At 33.6% G+C, this 21,252-nt stretch overlaps 1 protein-coding gene across 1 annotated transcript in view; it reads left to right on the top strand.

The window, feature by feature from the left end:
• The window catches only part of INPP4A (inositol polyphosphate-4-phosphatase type I A), a 185,252-nt gene extending 165,834 nt beyond the window's left edge, over positions 1–19,418 (top strand). The window contains exons 26-27 of the mRNA XM_031961260.1: positions 2,726–2,880; positions 16,297–19,418. Coding sequence (XP_031817120.1) covers positions 2,726–2,880; positions 16,297–16,429 — 288 coding nt within the window. The 3' untranslated portion in view covers positions 16,430–19,418. The remainder of the gene's footprint in view (positions 1–2,725; positions 2,881–16,296) is intronic.
• The last annotated feature ends 1,834 nt before the right edge of the window (positions 19,419–21,252 follow it).

Here is a 21,252-nt window from a genome sequence, read left to right as displayed (position 1 = left end):
GTCTAGGAATGCATTCTTTTAAAACATTTGTTTGGTGGAGAAATAAAATTCATTGTGTACAGTTTATAGTTTCTTCTTTCATCTTCCTGATGGATAAGCAGAATCTCAGGTCCTCTGTAACATTGGTTATTTGTATTGATAGTTTATATATTACAGCCAAATGTTCCCCAATTTTATCCTTGAATTTTTTCTAGTCTTAGTGACTTTTCTGTAGCTAATTGGTCACTTAATTTAGAGCATCCTGTGCCCTTGACACTTTAATAATACTTCTGGTAACTAGCTCATTGTCTTAATTGTTAGTATCTTCACAGACTATCATAGTTGGAAGGGACTTTAGAAGTGATATAGGAATCCTTTCTATAATAGACCAATGAAGTAATCACTTAGCTTTTACTAGCCTTACTCTAGAGAAGGGGAACCCATTATATGCCAAGGAAGCACATTCTACTTTGGGGTAGCCTTAACTTAGCTAATTAGGCCTAGTTTCTCTTGCTTTTATAAAATAGGGATTTTTCATCTATAAAGTAGATTAGATTATAATTAAATTATAACAATTATATAATATAATATTTGTGATAATTATATATAATATAATTAGGTTATAATCCCTATAATTAATATTACATGTTGGTATATCATTATATGATATGTTACATGTAATTAGATTAGTTTGGGTTATATTTGCTTATATTATTCTCTTAAATTGGATTGCAAGCTTCATGAAGTCAAGGGCTAACTTCTGCCACTTTTTGTTTCCCTAACACTTAGCATAATGGCAGACAAATAATAGATGCTTAATAAATGTTTATTGATTGACAATGATGCTTACACTTTGCAGTGTTATATTAAAGAAATATTTATAAGCTAGGGATTATGCTACTTAAATGTCAGCAATAGATAATTCATTAAAGAAAACCCTATTCTCTAGCCTTATTATGGAATGAAAATGAATTAATTGCAGATTCTAACAGAATAGGTCAGTGGAATACACTTCTGGCAGGTCCCAATAAGGTAGACAAGCTTTGCAGAGCTGCTTAAAAGTATTTATTCAATAAGGACAGCCTAGCTAAAGATAAAGAAAGGTGTCACCAGGACAGAAGCATTGTAGTGATTATTTTCCGCCATAGCAACTCACAAAGATAGATATCAGGGAAGCATTTTGTCTTGTATCAGTGGATTATTACTTATTTATATATTATGGTGAGTAGGGAAAAAAATTGTTCACTTGTAAAGTAGAATGGGGGTGGGGGGGGAAAAGAGGTGCTACAGAGAAAAGAGCTATGGATTTGGAATTAAGAGACTTTTCCTACTTCTTATAGCCTTGGTTACTTATCTGTAAAATAAGGGAACTATCACTTCTATTGCTTAATCTATGATCTTATTAATCTTTAAATTTTTTTTTCTTTTTTTCTTTGTTCCTAATTAGGTTGATTTTGTAGCCTTTAGAATCAGAATATTTTTCAAGTTGTAAAAAATGTTTTCCATGCATTTATTTTTTATTTTGTTTTTAATAAATTTTTATTTTTCCAAATACATGCAAAGATAGTTTTCAACATTCACCTCTGTAAAACTTTGTATTCCATATTTTTCTCCTTTCCTCCTCCTCACCCCCTCCCATACTCAATAAACAATCCAATATAGGTTAAATGTGTGTAATTCTTCTAAACATATTTCCATATTTGTGATGCACAAGAAAAATCAGATCAAAAAGTGAAAAAAGAAAAAACTATGAGAAAAAAAAACAAGCAAACAAAAGAGGGAAAATGCCATCCTTTGATCCATATTCAGTCTCCATAGTTCTCTCCCTTAATACAGATGGCACTTTCCATCATAAGTCTATTGAAATTGTTGAAAAGAGCCTCATCCATCATAGTTGATCATCAAATAATCTTATTGTTTCTGTGTATAATATTCTCTTGGTTTTATTCACTTTACTTAGCATCAGTTCATGCTAACCTTTCTAAGCTTTTCTGAAGCCTGCTTTTCTTTTCATCTCTTATAGAACAATAATATTCCATTACATACATATATATATATATATATGTCATAGTTTATTCAACTATTCCCCAACTGATGGGCATTCACTCAATTTCCAGTTGCTTGCCACTACAAAAAGGACTGTTACAAACATTTTTGCACTTATGGATCTTTTTTCCTTTTTTATGATCTCTTTGGGATACAAGACACAGTAGAGACATTGCTGGATCAAAGGATCATAGTTTGATAGCTCTTTGGGCATAATTCCAAATTGCTCTGCAAAATGGTTGGATCAATTCACAATTCCACCAACAATATATCAGTGTCCCAGTTTTCCCACATCCCCTCCAGCATTCATCATTATCTTTTCCTATCATCAGCCAATCTGAGAGGTATCAAATGATGCTTCAGACTTGTCTTAATTTGCATTTCTCTCATCAATGGTGATTTAGAGCATGTTTTCATGACTAGAAATGATCAATTTCATTGTCTGAAAATTGTCCATATCTTTTCACCATTTATCAATTGTGTATTGTGTGCTTGTATTCTTATAAATTTGAATTCATTGTACATTTTAGGAATGATATTTTTATCATAAACAATGGATGTAATTTTTTTCCCCAGCTTTCTGCTTCCTTTCTAATATTGACTGCATTGGTTTTGTTTGTACAAAACCTTTTTAATTTAATGTAATCAAAATTATCCATTTTCATTTTTATTTTTTAAAGACGCATCTTTTTGTTGCTAGGTGTGCCGAAGACTCAATGGTGTCCGATTTACCAGCTGCAAGAGTGCCAAGGACAGAACAGCTATGTCAGTGACCCTGGAACAGTGTCTAATCCTGCAGCATGAACATGGAATGGCTCCCCAGGTCTTCACACAGGCTCTGGATTGCATGAGGAGGTTAGTCTCAGAGTTGCTCTCTGATCCTTTACTCCTAATTCAGGATCCGTGTAAACTGCAGATAAGTGGTTGTCTTTTTATAAGCCTATTGTTGCTTTTTAGAAAAGGAATTGTATTTGGGTTTTTTGCTTTTAAAAATAAAGACTTTTTGGTATAGGTTTTCTGAATAGCCTCAGAAAATCTCAGTTCTGTTAATTTCAACTAGTCATCACACAATATTTTTCTCAAATACAATATACTTATCTCTAGAGCAGAGGTATTAATCAGTAAATATTTATTAAATACCTACTATGTGCCAGGAACTATATTAAGCACCGTTCCTGTCCCTACTCTTACTTCCCTGGCCTGAGTGTTAGCCAAAACAGATTAAAATAATATTGAGAAATATTTAATAAAATAGAAATACAGTAGAATATAAGAGTGTTAATATGTGGCTTCTAAATTAATGAGAGGCCCATAGGAATCCTTATATACAGTGTGTTTGTGCAGGCTGTGTGTGTGTGTGTGTGTGTGTGTGTGTGTGTGTGTTTGAGATTGACATCAGTGCTTTAGAATGGTGGAAAGGACCCTGGATTTGCCTCTGCCATTTACTTACTTATTTGCATGCCATTGAATTAATCACTTAACTTCTCATGGCCTCAGTTTCCTCATCTGTAAAATGAGCAAGTCGGACTATTCCAAAGTATTTTCAACTCTAGATAATTTGATTCTATGAAATCGTATATTTGATATTACCAAGTCTGGACAAAGATATCCTGTTATCTGGTCCCCAAATAATAAAGTCCTAATAATGTTGTACTTCAAATTTTTGAAAGTAGTGTGACATGTGGGATTTTCTCAGCTGCCTTGCAGGCTCTGATGGGAGGGGTGGCTTTGGGATTCTGAGGGCACCTTGTCTCTCCTGGGCAGGGCTTTATGGTCTTATGAAGGCTCCACATCTGCAGGTTGCATTGGTCTGCTATGCTTCCCCTCCTTAGCAGTTGGACACAATTTGCTTTTACGAGCAAAGTGTCAGAATGAATGTTTCCTAACAGCAATCCAACTCCATCACAACCTGTCAGTGTGCTCTTGTCACATCAACTTAACAATGTTCTGTATTCTGAAGCAGCAGATGTGTGTGCCAAATGAAATATTGTATTTTAATCAGATCTGTTTACTGTTGTTCAATGCCTTGTTTCAAGCACTGCTGGAAAGCTCCTTATTTCACATACCAAAAGAAAGGATAAGAAATGCAGTTTTTAGTCTTTATTCAATGTAGTTCAACAATGCTGTTGAGTCCTGTTTTCAACATTCACTCCTATTGAATGTACTGTATTGTTTGTCTTCTCACCAAATTCTCTAAAGTGTCCAATTCTCTTATCCTTTCTGTATGTTTCTGCTATTTGACCCTTTCACAATATTCAGATGCATAAAAAATAATGTATGAGCTGCTGCTGCTTAATATTAGTCCCTTTTCTTCATTATTTTACTCTTAGGATGAATTGGAATGGAATTTATGTTAGTCTTCTTTTGTTCCTTTACCTTTTTTTTCCTCCCCTGTTACCTGCCCCTCCTTTGCTGTCTGTCTCTCTGTGTCTCTCTCTCCCTTCTCCCCCAGCTCTTTCTTGTCCCTCCCTCCCCCTCCTCTTTTACTTTTTTCTTTCCTTCCTCTGAGTATTTCCTATAGGAACTGAAGCCTTATTCAGAGGTAAGGGACCTGGAAGGAAAGGGTTACAGAAAGTATAAATGACATACAACAAGCACAAGTTTGTTTGTTTTTTTCTCCCATAATTCTACTCCACCTAATTCAAGCTACCTGAAATTTCAGTGATATGGCTAACAAAAAATGGCCTATGCACATAAGCATTACATTATTTCAGTGGCAGATACCTTTAAGCAAGCAAACTTACTTCTTTCTGACCCCTTATTTAGACCAAAACTCACAGAGCATCTTATCTTGGGAATGAGCCCTTAAAGAGTTACCTCTGTCTTCTTAACGTTCTTTCATTGCCCTATCTGGAGGTCAGCCCATTTTCCAAATGTTCCAGATTCAGCCATAAGATCAAGGTAGAAACAGATTCACAATAAAAGGCATTTTAATCCACACAAAGCTCTCATACCTTTTCCCAGCACTGGGCATTTTTGGTAAAAGCTGACCTACGGTTTTTAGATACTGTAGAATCCAGACTATGGGTTAAGTGTCTAGCCCAAATATAAATTATATGAAAGTCTGGTTTTTTTTATTAGTTCCTGGAGCACTTGGAGTTTCGTCCCCATTTAACTAACTAGGATGATGACCAAGTGCTTGGAGTGCACATACTGCTGTTATTAATCTGTTTATATAAAGAGCTGAGATTTGATCAGCTGGAGTGCCATGGAGGATAGATGATATGGTAGCAAGGATATTTAGTTGCCTTCAGCTATTTAGAATCCTATAAATTCAATAAACAGATTCCTAAGGGTAGGAGTGAAGTCTCTGGTATGAAAGGACTATTTGAATGAGATGACACACTCTGCATATTTTAAAGAAAAATTAGATCATTGTACTCCATTTATCTATACTAGTAATTTGTTATTTATTTTAGATTGTGAGGGAACTACCCAAAAAAAGTTTTGGTAAAATTTGTATGATTCTATTTTAACTCTCTATCTGGTTAATCTTTGACTTTGGGCAATAGACCAGGCTTTGAATTATTTACATTATCGATAGAACAATTAGTAAGTCAAATCTGTTGGGATCCTGAAGGAATTCTGTTAAAATATCAATTTAGATAAGCTGCCAACAAACAGTTATTCTCAGTGCTTTTATAAAAAAATGCTTCTTTTGAGAGAAAATATAAAGATAGTTCCAAAATACTACTCTGAGCCCTTCAGGCAAATCAGAATGTACTTTTTTTTTTCACCTGCCCACACCTATATACCTACACGCACACACACAAACATACCTATATAGACACACATACATTGGATCTTTTGTCTCACTATAAATTTCTTAAGACTTAAAGGTTTCCAAAATTTACTTTAAAAAGTAAAGTTTCACTTTGTCCTCAATGATATGTTAAATTAAAGGATTTTCTTTTTAAAAAGGAAGCCTCTATTCACATCTTCATGTCCATTCTATTATGGTTATGGCAACTTTTGCTAATACTTAACACTTCAGCACGATGGGATGAAGTGACTTAAAATTATATGTGATTTCAACTCCAGGATTCAAATTCATGTGGTTAGAATTCTTGTTATGAAAAAAATCTCTATAAAAAAGATTCCTATTTTAGGATTTTAACTAGACAACTTCTGAAGTTCCTTCCTGCTCTGAAATTCTGTGAATGTTTCACTTTGCACAACTATTTAGTGGAATGAGTGAACTCCTTAAAAATCACCCAAATCTATCAGCTAAATCATGCATGAGCTGAGATGGAGAGATGCCATGATAATGGGTCTGTCCATAGTTTCCTAGCTTCAATAGAGACTAGAGAAGAAATAAAATTTTTTCATCCACAGCCTATAGCACCTGGAAGACTCATTTTCATTTATATCATCAGTTTGATCTAATTTAGAGGTCATATATTTTATATGTGTATATACATGTTATTATATATTATGTAATATTACATATGTGTATATACACACATATACATAGTTTGGATTTATCTCTTGCATCTTGCAGATGTTTCAGGTTGAGAGAAGCAAAAAAAAAAGTCTTCCTTAATGAATTAAGGTTTTTTGCATAGACCCCTAACAATTAAGTCTTCCTTAATGAATTAAGGCTTTTTACATAGACCCCTAACAATTAAAAGTGATTCAGAATAGAAATGGGCTATTTTAAGAAGTTTCCTATAATTTCCTATAGATTTCCTATCATTGATGCTTGTAAGTGTTGACAGATGGTCCATCATCAAGAATATTTTAGAGGATATAAATATTTGTTCAAATAGGTTCTTAGATCTCCAAAGTCCCTTTCAAATCTGAATCTGAGATCTTTTTTTCCATATTATATCCTAGAGTAAAGGTGTTAAATTATGCAGTCCACAGCCCAAGTGTTCTTGGAAGCATATTAAAATGTACTTGGAAAACATTGAACAAAATAAATAAAAATAGAGTAAAATATAGATAACATTACTTTGTAAAACTAAGCCAATATGCCATTTGCAAGGATCCTTATAGTTGGATTAGTGTCCCCTCCTCCCCTCCAAATTTGATCTTTTTTTAAAGTTTTTAACATCTTTATTTTGAAATCCAAATTCTGTCCTTTTGCCTTCTACCTTCTATATCCCTGAAACGGTAAATAATCAGATATAGGTGTGCAATTATGAAAAACATTTCCAGTTAGTCATTTTGTACTAGAAGACTTGAATAAAAGGGAAAAAAAAAGAAAATGAAAAATAAGTCTGTATTCAGACAATAGACACCATTGCAGCAGAGACCTTTGAAAATTAAGAAGCAGAACTGGGTAGAAGCTGGAAGTAATAGAGTTTTCACAAACATCTCCAGGAGTAATATGGGAGAAGTCATCGGAAGAATGAAGGTTTCAGAGTAGAGCATCTAGCAGAATTGTCATTCTTTTCCAGAGCTAGATTGCTTTAGGCTATACCAGGATAATGGAGAGAAAGCTGCCTTTTTCTTCCCAAACACTAGGTTGTACCTATTTAAGAAAGAATTATCCAGGAAAAAGTTAACCAGAACAATTGGTCTACTATAGTCATGCCCTCTGGGGACCAGAACTAGGGACTATCCTCACTGAGGATGGAACTAAACTATAACTGTCTGTGGGATACTCTGGAGCCATGGCCATCACTTAGTAAATTTCAGAGATATATTGGAGCAGGGCTCTATGGAACCAGGAATATAAAGGTTATATAGTGATGGAACTTCATTGACATCTGTTCTGATCAACTACGTATGGGATATAAAACCTCCCTTAGATAATCTATTTGTCTTTTTTTTTCCCATCTTGAGCACCACTAACAACAAGGGGACACCCTTCCCCTTCTCTATTACGGCCCCACAGTAGGTGATGGAGCCTCCTGAAAGCTCATATGTTGACTTATATTGTGTAAGGGAGATCAGCAGGTTACTAACTCAGATGCCATAAAATAAGCTTTTCAGGCAAGGGTTCAAGAAGACTCATTTTGCTCAAGATGCCTCAGATATGGGTTGAAGTGCCCTGCCTAAAAATGACTTTGCCCCAAAATTAGGAGCATCTTGTATCAGCAATACTCAGATTTGGATCATCAAGTTCCCCAGTGTGCATTGGGCTTTAAGAATTATTTTTCTATTTGAGCTAATTGTGCTAGAAACTACAGAAAGGATTTGTAAATAAGGCTGCAGATGTGCCTAGCTTCAAATTGTATCTATTAGTGTTCAAAAGAAACAATGATTCAACTTAAAGAAATTCACAGAATTTCTGAGTCTGTTGGAATCTCAGATATAATTCAGTATAACCCAGAAACTGTTAACCTTTTGTGTTTGTCCTGTTGATCCCTTTGTGGAATGAGATTTGTTAAGATATAAAATAAAATACATAGGATTACAAAGGAAAACAGTTATGTCAAAAATTTAGCAAAATATTTTAAAAATAACAAATTCACAGACCCCTGCTTAAGAACCCTTCATTCAACTCATACTTCCAATGTTTGGATAATTTTCACAGAATCTGAATATTGGAAGAGATGCCAGAGGTGATCTAGTACAATCTGTATGTGTTTCTTTCTGGAGGATGTGTAGAGAAACTTGGCAAATGTAAAGTAGATTCATGGCCCATGTGCTTAACTACCACCACACACACCCATTATCCTTACCCTGAATGGTAAAAAATTGTGCATTTGGTTTGATGCTTATAGCCTGTGAGATAAATTAACCTTGGAGTTAAAAACATCATCCTTTCCAGAGTTAGCTGAAGCAGCTTTAGTTAATCAAATGCACCTCCCCATGCTGAAGCATATGTGAGAGGGTCAAATGCTACAATGGTTATTCATGTTCAGGTTGCTGTTCAGAGCTCCATTTTTTGCAGCATGTGTAAGCATGGCAGGACAGCATGGAATTTTGCTTGGCCAATTAAGAGACAGTGAACATGGAAAACCATTCTTATTCAACCTACATGTGTTTATTTTCAGTAGACTACAGTACTTTTTCTTATTTTTCTCTTTATTCTCTTTCTCTTTCCTATTTTTCTTGTAATTGTGCTGGTTTTGTTTTGGCCTTTTTTTTATACTTCCTTCCCATATGCCATCCTCCCTTTCTTTTGTGGTTTCTTTAACATTTTTCCATCTCATTTTTTGGTTCTTCTATATTTTATACATTCATTGCATGGTTTTTATCCCTCCCCTTCCTCTGTCTTTTTCCTCCTTTTTGTTTTCTCTTTCCCATTTTTCTTTTTTTCCTTCTCCCAAACTCTTTCCTTTTCACAGCATTGGAACACGGGAGGTAGTCACCCAGAAGAACCTGAGTGGCTTGGTGCCCATCCGAGATTTCAGACTAGATCCCAGCCTCCTCTACTCCATTCCTTTATTAGCTCTGAGCCCCAATTTACTGATTGTGTGGCTTTTTTTGAGCATTGCATACCTGGTGGCCAAATTCCGTTGCAAATGAAGACCAGTTAAAAAATAGTAACTAAACTATAAAGGAAAAAAAAAGTTCTAGAATATGTATCTCCACCTTATTACTTAGCTGGACAGAAGGAATGTGTCAAAGCGTTGTCTGCCAAGAAATATTTCATGCCTTACAGTTTGACATTTCTATTGTACTGAACTGTAAATACCCATCAGATTATTTTATCCAGAGGATCTGTATTGAAAACTTAAAATTGATTATTCTGCTTTCAGTGCTTGTAACATTCTTACAGTGCCCTGTTGCCTCGTAATGTAGCCGGCCTGAAGATCAGTTACGCTTACCAAATATTTCTCTTACCTTCAGATTTAAACGTATTTGTCATCTATACGCTTTGTGTTCCCTGTTTCATGTATTCCAGAGAAAGGAACTCTTGTTTGAAAAGAATTTGTATCTTTTGTATACTCTTGTGTATGTTGGCCTTTCCTTTCCTTTTGAAGAGGATTGATAAGAAAAAGAAAAATAGATGGGGTTTGTAACATGTTTGTTTGGACATGGCCTATCTAATAGGACGTATATTCTCTGCTTTCATTTCAAAGCATAGTCCCCAAGTTATAGTAGCAAACAGTTTGCAGAGCCATAACTTTTTTTCTTGTTCTTGTCTAATTTTTCTGACTTAGCTTATCATGGAGCTGTGATTATGATAGTATATTGTCCCACACCAAACATGTAAAAATCTAGTGTTACTACATGTGACTTTACTATTTATTCGTTTTAATTGTTCTTAAAAATTCATCAAAGGGATTATAGAAATTTGAGCATAGAGTAAGGAGAAAGTTTTCAGGATAATTCTTTATCCATAAAATAGCATCTTTTTATTAACTATTATATCCTTGACTAAACTCAGATGTCTTGTTTTCTCTTAGAAACCAAATATTAGATTCAGAAATCCAGGAAAGTTTGTCCCAGTTGATGGATTGGTTCTGAATCTGTGACAAATGCTAGCCACAGAAGTATACTCTGGTTTGATTCTGTTTTTTAAATTATTCTTAATTTTAACATATAAAATATCCTTAAAGTTAAATTGCTCATACTTTACTATTCACTTGTTGCGGAAGATTTAATATAACTTTGTAATGAAAGATATAGAAAAAACCACTAAGAGCAAGAAGGGAAAACTTAAATACTCAACTGAGAAAATGTTCCGTGTTTTGTTATAATGGGTTTTTAGAACCCACATCTCAGTGGTTTCCCCTCCCAAGACCAGTTGGTCCTAAATTACCTTTTTTCCTGAATTTCCTTATTAAGATTATGCAAGGGTATTACTCTCAGACTCTGCATATGGCTTCCTTGGGTAATCAATCAACTTATTAAGCAGCTAAGAAATGACATTTCATCAAATTGGCTCTTCATGGTTTTGAAAATTTGGAAATAATTGAGAAAAAAAATTTTTTTTTTTAAATTTAAGACTCTCAACATTTTCTCAAGGGCTTCTCTGATTGGATATTGTGTCAAAGTCTCAAATTTTTATGGTTTCTATGAACAGATAGTACTGAGGGGCAAGTCAGCAAACCCAAGGACAGAAATTCTGGAAGAAATACCCCTGCTATACATCCTAGGATTTCCTCTTTCCTTTTTAATCCCTTCTGATCCTTTCTGTTTCCTATCCCCCCAATACTACTGAAGCTATTATGTCTATAATCTTCTAATTAGAAATTATTTGACTGCTCTAAAATGCTATCACACATGCAGTGCTTTGTAATCTTCAAGAATAAGTGAGATTTGAGATCTAAATATGGTCAACTCATGAGATCAGTTATATTGGAGGATGCTGTGTATTTGAATTTTTTTTTAACAAGAAGATGATCAGTTGGGTTGTTCTTTTTTTAAGTAAATAAATAGAGTAGAATGTAAGGAATGAACAAATCAAGCCTCTTTCTTTGAATTTTAAATTCGAAGGAATGTAACTGAACCTGTTTTCCAGCTTTCAGGCAGAATCTAAGCTGTTAGATCAACCATTCTGGATAGATTTTGTTAGAAACAAACTCCAGAAGAGAAGTCCCAGATGCTATAATTGGTTGCTATCTTCTGGCTAACTGCACTTTTACTCCCTCAATTAATATATATTGAGCACTTACTATGTGCAATAAAGAATACCATATGTATGAATGTATAGGATTTTTAAAAATGTTCTGTTGTCAAAGATAACCCTTTTGACAGTATTATATACTGCTTTGGACCTGCATCATCAGTAGGCCTTAATGTTTGATTCATGAATACTGATGATAGTTCAATTGCACAATTCCCTCTATCCTCAAACCCCACTCCATTCCCCATTAATCTGTCCTCTAGCCTACTGGTACACCAGGTAAAGCTAGGGAGAATGGAAGTGGAGGTAATTTGTCATGTGATCTTCCTAGATCCTGTACACTTCTTTGTCTCCCTAATTTTCTGGGCATCCTCTCATGGAACTGGTCACCCATGTCTGTGTGTGTGTGTGATGGATGAGTTTTAATGGGGCCTGGGTCACAAGAGCATGAAGTTTTTCATTTGAAACTCAGGATATAAAACACATTTCTGAGGATCCCATTTAAAATTTAACGTTATGATTGTAGATCTGGGAAGGATCTCATGAGAATTATATGTTATGCTACTTTCTATACAGGTGTACAGCAATGAAACAAAAAGTTGTATTCCCTTTCTTTGAATTATTCAATAAAGTAGCTTTGATATCCCTTGATGTTAGAAAGTTCTTCCTAATGTAAATCCAAATGAGATAATGTGTGTTAGGTACTTTGCAAACTTTGAGTCACTATATAAATGTCTTATTATATGTCCTTATTGTATTAGTGGAAAAGAAGACACTTAGAAACTGGAGAGAGTGATTATGGAAGAAAGTAGGAAGCTAATATTTTTACATCAGTTTTTTTACATTGTCTTTAAAGTATATATATATATATATAATGTCAGGAATGAGATTAAAGGTTCAGAAGAGAAATATGTTTTCTTCAGTAATGATATAAAATGGTTTTTTAGTCATTCTTCTTATAAGGGCATTTTGTACCCTTTGCCCTAATCCAAATAGAAATATTTACTCTTAATAGGAGTAACACTGTCTCTTTTCTCTAAACAATCCCCGCTTTCCCCCCAATAAAACCTTAGTTCTTCCATTGGTACATGATGCATTGTTCTGAGCTCTCTGGATGAATTCTGAGTTCTCTAAAATAATAGCTACATCCGGATAAATTAAAGCAACAAGCTCCTTTAATTTGTATTTTCACTTTTAATCTTTAGTAGTTACAATTTAAAGTTTACTTACTTAAAGTGAGTTGATATCTTTATGTCCTGATTTGTCCATTTGAAATGAATAAGACTCAAAAAGAGACCTCCCCCTCCCCCCCAAAAAAAAACACCTCTTCTGTTTTATTGATATAAAGAAGATCCTTTGATTTGGGACTCCATACGTTATAGGCCTTTTGGTGGGGAGAGGGAGCAGGGGATTATATAGCCTCCTAAAAATTTTAACACCCTACATTAGCGCCCTCCCCATGCATTTTTTCTGAAGGTCAAAATATCAACTACTGTGACAAAAGGGCACAATAATTAGTAGACTCATAAATTATCTTTGGTTCCAAAGATTACTATAATAATTCATTTGATTCCAGCATTAAGGGATAAGTTGACTACATGATAAGATATATGAAGTTCAAACATACTTTATGGAATCATAGAATTTAAAAACAACAACAATAATAGTTCACATTTATATAGTACTTTAAGGAATACATATATTATCTCACTTGATTCCCCATAATGGTCATTTAAGGTAGAAATTGTTCTTGTTCCCATTTTACAGACTAAGAAGGGACCCCAGAATAGTCCAACCCCAGAATGAAACATGAATCTTATCTGTAACACCTCCAGTTAAGTGGTCATATGACCTTCATTTGAAAACTTTCAGGAAATTCACTATTCGTTATCATAGCCCCTTCTTTTTGGAAAGCTCTTATTGTTAGGAAATTCTTCCTAGTGGGGAGTCAAAATTTGCTACTCTGTAATTTCTATCTATTGGTCCTCTTACTGTCCTCCACGAGTAAGCGCAAGTTGACTCCTTCCACATGGCAGTATTTAAATATCTGAAGACAATAATTGGGCTTGCCTTCCTCTCCTCTCCAAGTCTAGGCTTAGAAACCCCCAGTTCCTTTGATTTACCCTCTTCTTAGACATCCTTCAGGACAACAGGCATTGTACACAGCCCTGGAGTCAGAAAAACTCATCTTACTGAGTTCAAATTCAGCCTCAAGATATTTACCAGCTGTCTGACCCTGGGCAAATCACTTAACCTTTTCTGCCTCAGTTTCCTCATCTGTAAAATGAGCTGGGGAAGGAAATAGCAAAACCCCTCCAGGATCTTTACAAAGAAAACCCAAAAGGGGATCATGAATAATTAGACACAGCTGAAAATAAAATCGAACACAATAACCACAACTACAAATAGATCTATCAGTGTTCCTTTTAAAATATGTTGATTAAAACTGATCACGCTGTGCCAAATGTAATGAAAGATTTGTAGTGTAGTGGCAAGTTCTTTTGATCTGGAGTTATAAGTGTTAGATTTACTGTCTGCCTTTATATGACTCTGAACAAATCACCTTAATTTTCTTTTCTTTCTTCTTCTTCTTCTTCTTCTTCTTTTTTTTTTTTTGTAAAGTTTGTTGATTTAGATGATTTCTGAGTCCCTTCCAACTCTATTATCCTATGAAGTGGTGGGACAAAATACAATGGGACTTAAAATTATCTTGTTTAATCTTTTCTGTTCTTTTAATAATTAGAGAAAAATATTAATATTACTATAATCTATTGCCACAATGTCAATGTATTGAATTGTAATAAAATTAAACGTTAGATTTTAATTTACATAAGAAAATATCAGTTAACTAAACAAAAGGGAATTCCTAAGTTAGGAGAGGCAGTAGTTGTAACAGAAAGAACAATGCTTAGAGATAGAGGATATAATATTTAATATAAGCTTTACCACTTACTTGACCTTGGGTTAAGCCACTTACTCTGAACTTCAGTTTCCTATTTGTAAAATGTGGGACTTAGACTAGATTATTTCAAAGATCCCTTCTTTTTCTAAATCTATGATCTTACTAATTATTCTTCCCTGCTTAGTTGATTTGAAGTTTACTTGTGGCAGTTGGTTTCGATTGTACTTCTGCATATGTTCATCAATAGGCATCTTGTCTGTTAAAAGAAAATTCCCCCAAATTAAAAAAGTCTAATCACAATATATAATCTGTAGCATTATGTTAAATAAAAGTATTTTTTTTTGTCTAGTTATGAATAAGATAGAGCAAAAAATGAGCAACTGTTTCTGGAGAATCTGTGACCATATTGTTCAAACATTCTACTATGAGGAGTTATTTTGTAATGAGGGCCTTTGGCCCCTTTCAATTCAACAATTACTTGAGAAGTGCAAGGCATTGATAGGAAATAAGCATATCTTAGTTATTTAAAAAGACTAGTGATAAATAAGTAGAGAATATTAAAAAGATTTCCTGGCTTTTGAATTATGTTCTGCCAGAAATGTTTTGCATTTGGTTATTTAATACTCAACATAATAGGAGTAATATTTATATATATTCTCAGTTTTTCCAGTTTATACTTTGAGCTATTAACATAATCATTCTTTAAAAAAAGACAAGAAAAGAAAGGAGGAAAAGGCATAATAACATTATAAAGAGATTTACTTTGTTTAAAATCTTTGAAGACTCCTATTTTCTTGGTAACTACAAATTTTACATATCATCAAAGGCAGTTTTGTAATGAATTTGATAACTAGCTGATTTAATATCTAATTTAGAATAATCTGAAAACAAAGCTGTGCTGTGCAAGAGTACAGTATGGTGGGAAATTACATTTGTATTTTAAAGAGCTTTTACAACTCTTCTTTCTATATGTGTCTACATAGGGAAAATCCCCAAGAATTCTTCACATTCTCCTTCTTTTGATAGTGAAGAATTGGTGGCCTAAGAGATAGGACTCATCCTCAGCATCTATTAAGCCATTATATATTACTATGGCATCTATCCAAGAACCAGTTCTGGAGAAGTCCAAGGATAAAATCTCTGGGAAGGAGATGATATGGCTCAGGCTCCATGCTTTGCTTCCATTGGAAGTCCTTCTTGAAGGAGCCTGCCATAGTCTATTTTTTGGAGAATCTCCACCTCTGATGGCCATGTAGACACAACTGTATAGTGCAGGAAACACTTGGATCACTTTGCACTCCAAGCATCTTGTTTCCCTAGCCAAAATAGCTGACATTGATAGAGTTGATTTGCTTTTTTCCCTCCAATTGTATTATTTTGCCGCATGTCAGATTCACTGAGAGAAAAGTGTCATTTCCCATTATACATAATCAACTATGATAGTTATTCCTAAAGTAGAGGGAACAATACCATTCTTTTGAAACTTTTATTCTAAAATGAGCCATTTTAAAATTTAGCTTAGCAAAACAACCTCCAAGCTATTTCTTAGGAGACTATATTACAGCAGAGCATTAAAGTATTTTAGCCAGTGAATCCTGAAATACATGAAACCATCCTTTTGAAAAAAGAACCTGAGCTTTCTTCCTCTTAGATACACTGCTGCTTTTTGGAGATGCAAAATCAGCCCAGCCAAGCATGTGTCCATTTTTGTGTGTTTTGTAATTCCATTGTTCAAATATTTAATATTTAGAGTTGCAGATGAATCAAGCACCCATTTAAACTAATCAATTCTTTTAATGCTATGAAAATAACCAATTCATTTCATCTTAGTTTAAGTCTTTTTTTTTTTCCTTTTTTACTGCTGTCATTTTTTGTGCTTGTTTTTTTTTTTTTTCCCTAGTGAGGGTTGTCGGCGAGAAAATACAATGAAGAATGTTGGATGTCGCAAGTATGCATTTAATTCCCTGCAGCTGAAGGCTTTCCCAAGGCATTACAGGCCTCCAGAAGGAACTTATGGAAAAGTTGAAACATAATTATAATGTGTCCTCTAATTAGCTATTACAGAATACATGTGGGTACACTCTAGTTGAATTTTTCATGAAGACCAGAATTTTTTTTTTTTTAACATTTCACCCTAGATTCTATTGAGCATGTTATCTTATTGCATTGGAATCAGTAGGAAAGAATGTTTTGGCGCAGTAGTTTATGTAGTGGTGACTGCCCCTTTAAATAGCCTTCAGTCCTGTGTGAGTTACACAAAAACCATGAAATTGTTCCTTGTATTCAACAACTAGGTACATCCAGGATGCTAAAGGACTTTTTATAAATGGCCACTTAGGTAGCTGTTTCACATAGCAACCTTTTCTATTGAGTTGATTTAAAGTTGAGTTTTTCATAATATTGTACTTTTAAAAATTAGAAACACAGTTAATAATAAAGTAATTGGAACTGAGGCAACCCCATACACATTGACAGAATCAGGCAAAGTCAGCTTATAACTTCAGGAAAATAAATTATCCCATTATGAGAGCTTTGTGAAGTTTCAAAGCCATTGAAGATTTTTCCAGGTATTTTTTATGTAATTGTACCTTATTGGAAGATGACAGCTGCTTCCCGTATCATGTAACTGAAATTCCCTAGTCCATTTTAATAGCTGTGTGTCTTGGCAAATCATTTTTGTAATTAATCTTGCAGATGAAAGACCAATATTAAAATATATTAGTTTTTCTTTTTTCCTCTCATCCTTGTACTCCTTACTTTTAAGCATCTTGTTAACAAGTTAGGATTCTACCTTCTAAAGTATACACAAAACTTCTCTTGGACTCAACTGAAATCCCATGCATCCCCAGCCAAAAAAGAGGCATTTTTACATGACTGCCGATCAATATTCTGAAGTACATACTTAGAATTTCATGAAGCAAATGTTATCAATATTTGAATGAAGGAAGTATAAATATTTCTAAAGCTAACCTTCAAAGGTTATTCTTTTATCTCTTTAATTTATTCCTTTTTTATTTTTTGAGGCATAAGTAAGACTATATTTCAATGTCTTTGAAATGCCCAGTTATCTAATTCATGGGAGTTTCTAATTTATTTTTCCCTTATGCCTGTTATGAGGTAACCAGCAGCTGTTGAGTCAGTTGGGTCTGTCTCCTTTCAATCTTCAAATGGATTTTTGTTCTCTCAGAGCCTTGGGAATTGCAATGTTTATTCTATAATCATGGCGAAACATTTTAGAACTTCTTAAAAAGCATAAGACTTTATTTTTTCTCCTCCGTATTTCAAGGCAAGTTGAAAATCGAAAGCTAAAGACCTGATCATTTATTTTCTGTAAGGAATAATGAATATGATACGCATTTCATGGAGTTGTGTTTTTTGGGGGGAATGCTTGTGTGCGTGTGTTTCATCGGTTCTGTTAATCATGGTTGTCTTAGAGATGTTCTTTGGGTAAATTGTTCTTAAAATTATATTGAAACTTTTGGTCCATTCTTACATTACCCAAACTTGGTCTGTGTAAATTAAAGGTTATTAAAATGTAGCCTTTTAATATAGCTAAAGAATAAAAACCATGAAAAGGTCATTGATGGATAATTACCCATGTCTAAAATTTTAGGAATTAGGTTTACTTCTGTCTTTTTTTTTCCCTCCAAAAATGGAGGAATTTAAAATATATGACTGTGTTTTATATGTACTGTATGTTTATTTATATGAATAAAGGAAGTAGAATTATTCAAATATGTTTGTATGTATGCGTGTGACACATATACATACATGCATATCCAGAATTGAAAGCTGGCAGAGTTGTTTGGCTCCTGCTGGCAATGAATAGTATCAAGATAGCTGCCAGTGTGGAAGATGGGAGCCTTTGAATATGATCTGTACTTCTTCTTAGGAGTGTTCTTTTCAGCAGTAGTGAAGGCAAAGGAAGAGAATTTGTGTCTGTTCTGTGATGCCATGCCCGCAGCAAGGCATACAATTGTAGTGAAATCATCATTGCCAGCTACTCTCTTCCCATTTTCATGTTTAACTACTTTCAAAAACAAATGAAATTACAGTAAAAGCTAATTTACCTTTTGACTCTATAGCACTCCATGATATTTTTTTGAGTGGATCACATCCATATTGTTTAGTTTCAGCCTTTCCTCTGTTCTTATTATATTCTCTTGTCTGTTTTTTATTGTATATTTTAATCATATATTTACAATGAAAAAATATTGTATATATTATTTTAAAACTTTTTTCGTGTCTGAAGATGTTTAACATTTGAGTCTCTCATAGTGTTTTATCACTCAAATAAATTACAATCATGACAGATTTTGTACCTAACTCCCTTTTTGGAACAGTTCTCTTGAATTCTTCAGGCATACTCGGAATTCACCAGTTGAAATGGTGGGACCTCGGCCTCCAAAGCTTGGTCATTGGAAATAATCAGGTTTCATTGCTCTGTATGAAGAACATTCTTGTTCACTGTTTGTTTTTTTCACACATATCACAGCATCACATGCACGTTTACAAGTTTAGTTAGTGATCATACCGAATAATAAAAATCAAGAATTTATCATTTTAAAAAATTATTTTTAACTTTCTAGAGAAAACTTCCCATGAAGTACTTTTGAGTTGCACAAAGAAGGTTGTTTTATAGCATCTTGTAAAATGGGAGTCCTGTCTAATGTTCTTTTCAAATACACTTTTTTTTAAATGTCATGAAACTTTTGGAGGGATAAAATTGTTGCCAGGTATGTTATGTGTGTGTTCTGTGAAAGCACCCACAGCACAGTTGCCTTTTGTTTCATTTATAAATGTAAAAATATTGTATAATATAACAGTTTGTCCCTACACAATTGTATTTGCCAAGCTTTGTGCATTGAAATATTTTTATTTATTTCTTTTGGGCAGTATTAATATATTATAATAAATCTATGGTTACTGTTTTATATATTCTTAGATTATTCAAGCCATGTATGCTGTAAATGTGCTAGTCTTTAGAATGAAAAACATTAATAAAGAACTGACAGTACTAAATTGTGACTTTTTTCTTTAAATTCATTAGCACAAGCCCTGGGAGTCAGGAAACTAGGGTTTTCTAATCCTAGCTCTGCTACTAATGTGTATAACCTCGGGTAAGTCATTCAGTCACTTAAGGCCTCAGCTATAAAAATTGAATAATGTTCACCTAGTCTTTATTAAGCACCTGTTTATGTGTAGAGCACTTCCCTAGACTCCAGGGGAGACATAAAGATTATATAAAAAAGATATCCTTCCTGTGTTCAAGGAGTTGGTCTAGTAGAATTAAACAAGATGTTCTCTATGGCCCCTTCTAGTCTAAGCTTCTACAATTCTAAGATTTGACTACATTAAAAGCAAGTTAAATGTAATTAATTGAAAACATCTTTGGGATTGTTATTTTTTCTATAAGTTGATACTTCTGCCTTTGTCACTAAATAAGAATTATAAGAAACTTTCCCTCTTGTGTTCCTTTTTTGCCTGTAAATGAGTAAATTCAGATGTTTGAGGACAGAACAATTGAACATCTTTCCAAAATACTTGTATCCACTTAGTGTTTGGGGAAAAGGACATTTTACTCAGTGGTATGTTAACAGCTTAAGATACCCTTTTCCTACTAAGAAGAAATCATCAGTGTCATGATTCCATTTGCCTTTAAAAGAAGTGCTAATTTGCCTCTTATTCCATCTTTTTCTCTTGTTGATCTAGTATTTTTATATTATAATCCCTTAAGACTAGTGAATTGTTAGAGCATTTTTTAAATGATTATAAATTGTTTTGATTTCTTCATAAAAAAACTGCCTGTTCATAGCCTTTAATCATTTATCTTTTGGGGAATGACTACTGTTCTTTATAGATTTGACAGAGTTCATATTTTGAAGAGGAGATCTTTATCAGAAAAACTCGATGCAAATTTTTATTAGACTAAAGGAATTAGACTAAAACAATCTTGAGATTTCATTTTATCCCTGTCAGATGGGCTAAAATGATTGAAGGGGAAAGCAATAAAATGTTGGAAACGTGGAAAAATTTGGATACTATGTCACTTTGGTGGAACTGATCCAATCATTTTGAAAAAAATGTATCTGAAATTATTCCCAAAGAGTTATTAAATTGCATATGCCCTGCACTGCCACTACTAAGTCTATTTCTAAATATGATTAGAGAAAAAGGAAAAGAACATATATGTTCTAAATGTTCATAGTAGCTCTCTTTATGGTGGCAAAGAACTGGAAATTGTGGGGATGCCATCATTTGGGGAATGATGTTGAAGAAATTGTGATATATGATTGTCATGGAATATTTTTGTGCTATAAGAAAATCACGAGCTCGATGATCTTAGAAAAACATGGATAGACTTGCCTGAAATAATGAAGAGTGAAATGAGCAAAAGCAAGAAAAAGTTATATACAGTAATAGCAATATTGTTTAAGGTGAATTTTGAGCCACTTAAGCCATCTTGATTATCCTAAATACCCAAATTAACTACAAAGGATCTCTGAAAGAAGACATTATCTTCATTCAGAGAAAGAACTGATAAAGAGAAGTATATATAGAATGATTTTACACACACACACACACATATTTTTATACTCGTTTATGTCTAATGGTAGCTATCTCTAGAGTGAGGGAGGAGGGAAGAAAAGAGGGAGGAAGATAATTTTATATTAAAAAAAAAAAAACAGCAAATTGTACATAGTAGATTTGAAGTTTTATGTTCAGTCATCTTTTCTATTCTGTATTATGGAAATGCTTGTTTTATTTCTTAAGTTTAGAATAAAATAAAATTTTAAAAATGTAATGGTGTAAAGTATCATTTAATCTAAAGCAAAAAGAAAATAATATAAATTCT

The sequence above is a fragment of the Sarcophilus harrisii genome, chromosome 3 (genome assembly GCF_902635505.1).
Source record: "Sarcophilus harrisii chromosome 3, mSarHar1.11, whole genome shotgun sequence".
In the NCBI taxonomy this organism is placed as follows: Eukaryota; Metazoa; Chordata; class Mammalia; order Dasyuromorphia; family Dasyuridae; genus Sarcophilus; species Sarcophilus harrisii.
Note: the sequence above shows the minus strand (reverse complement) of the source record. Positions and strands in the feature narration are given on the sequence as shown.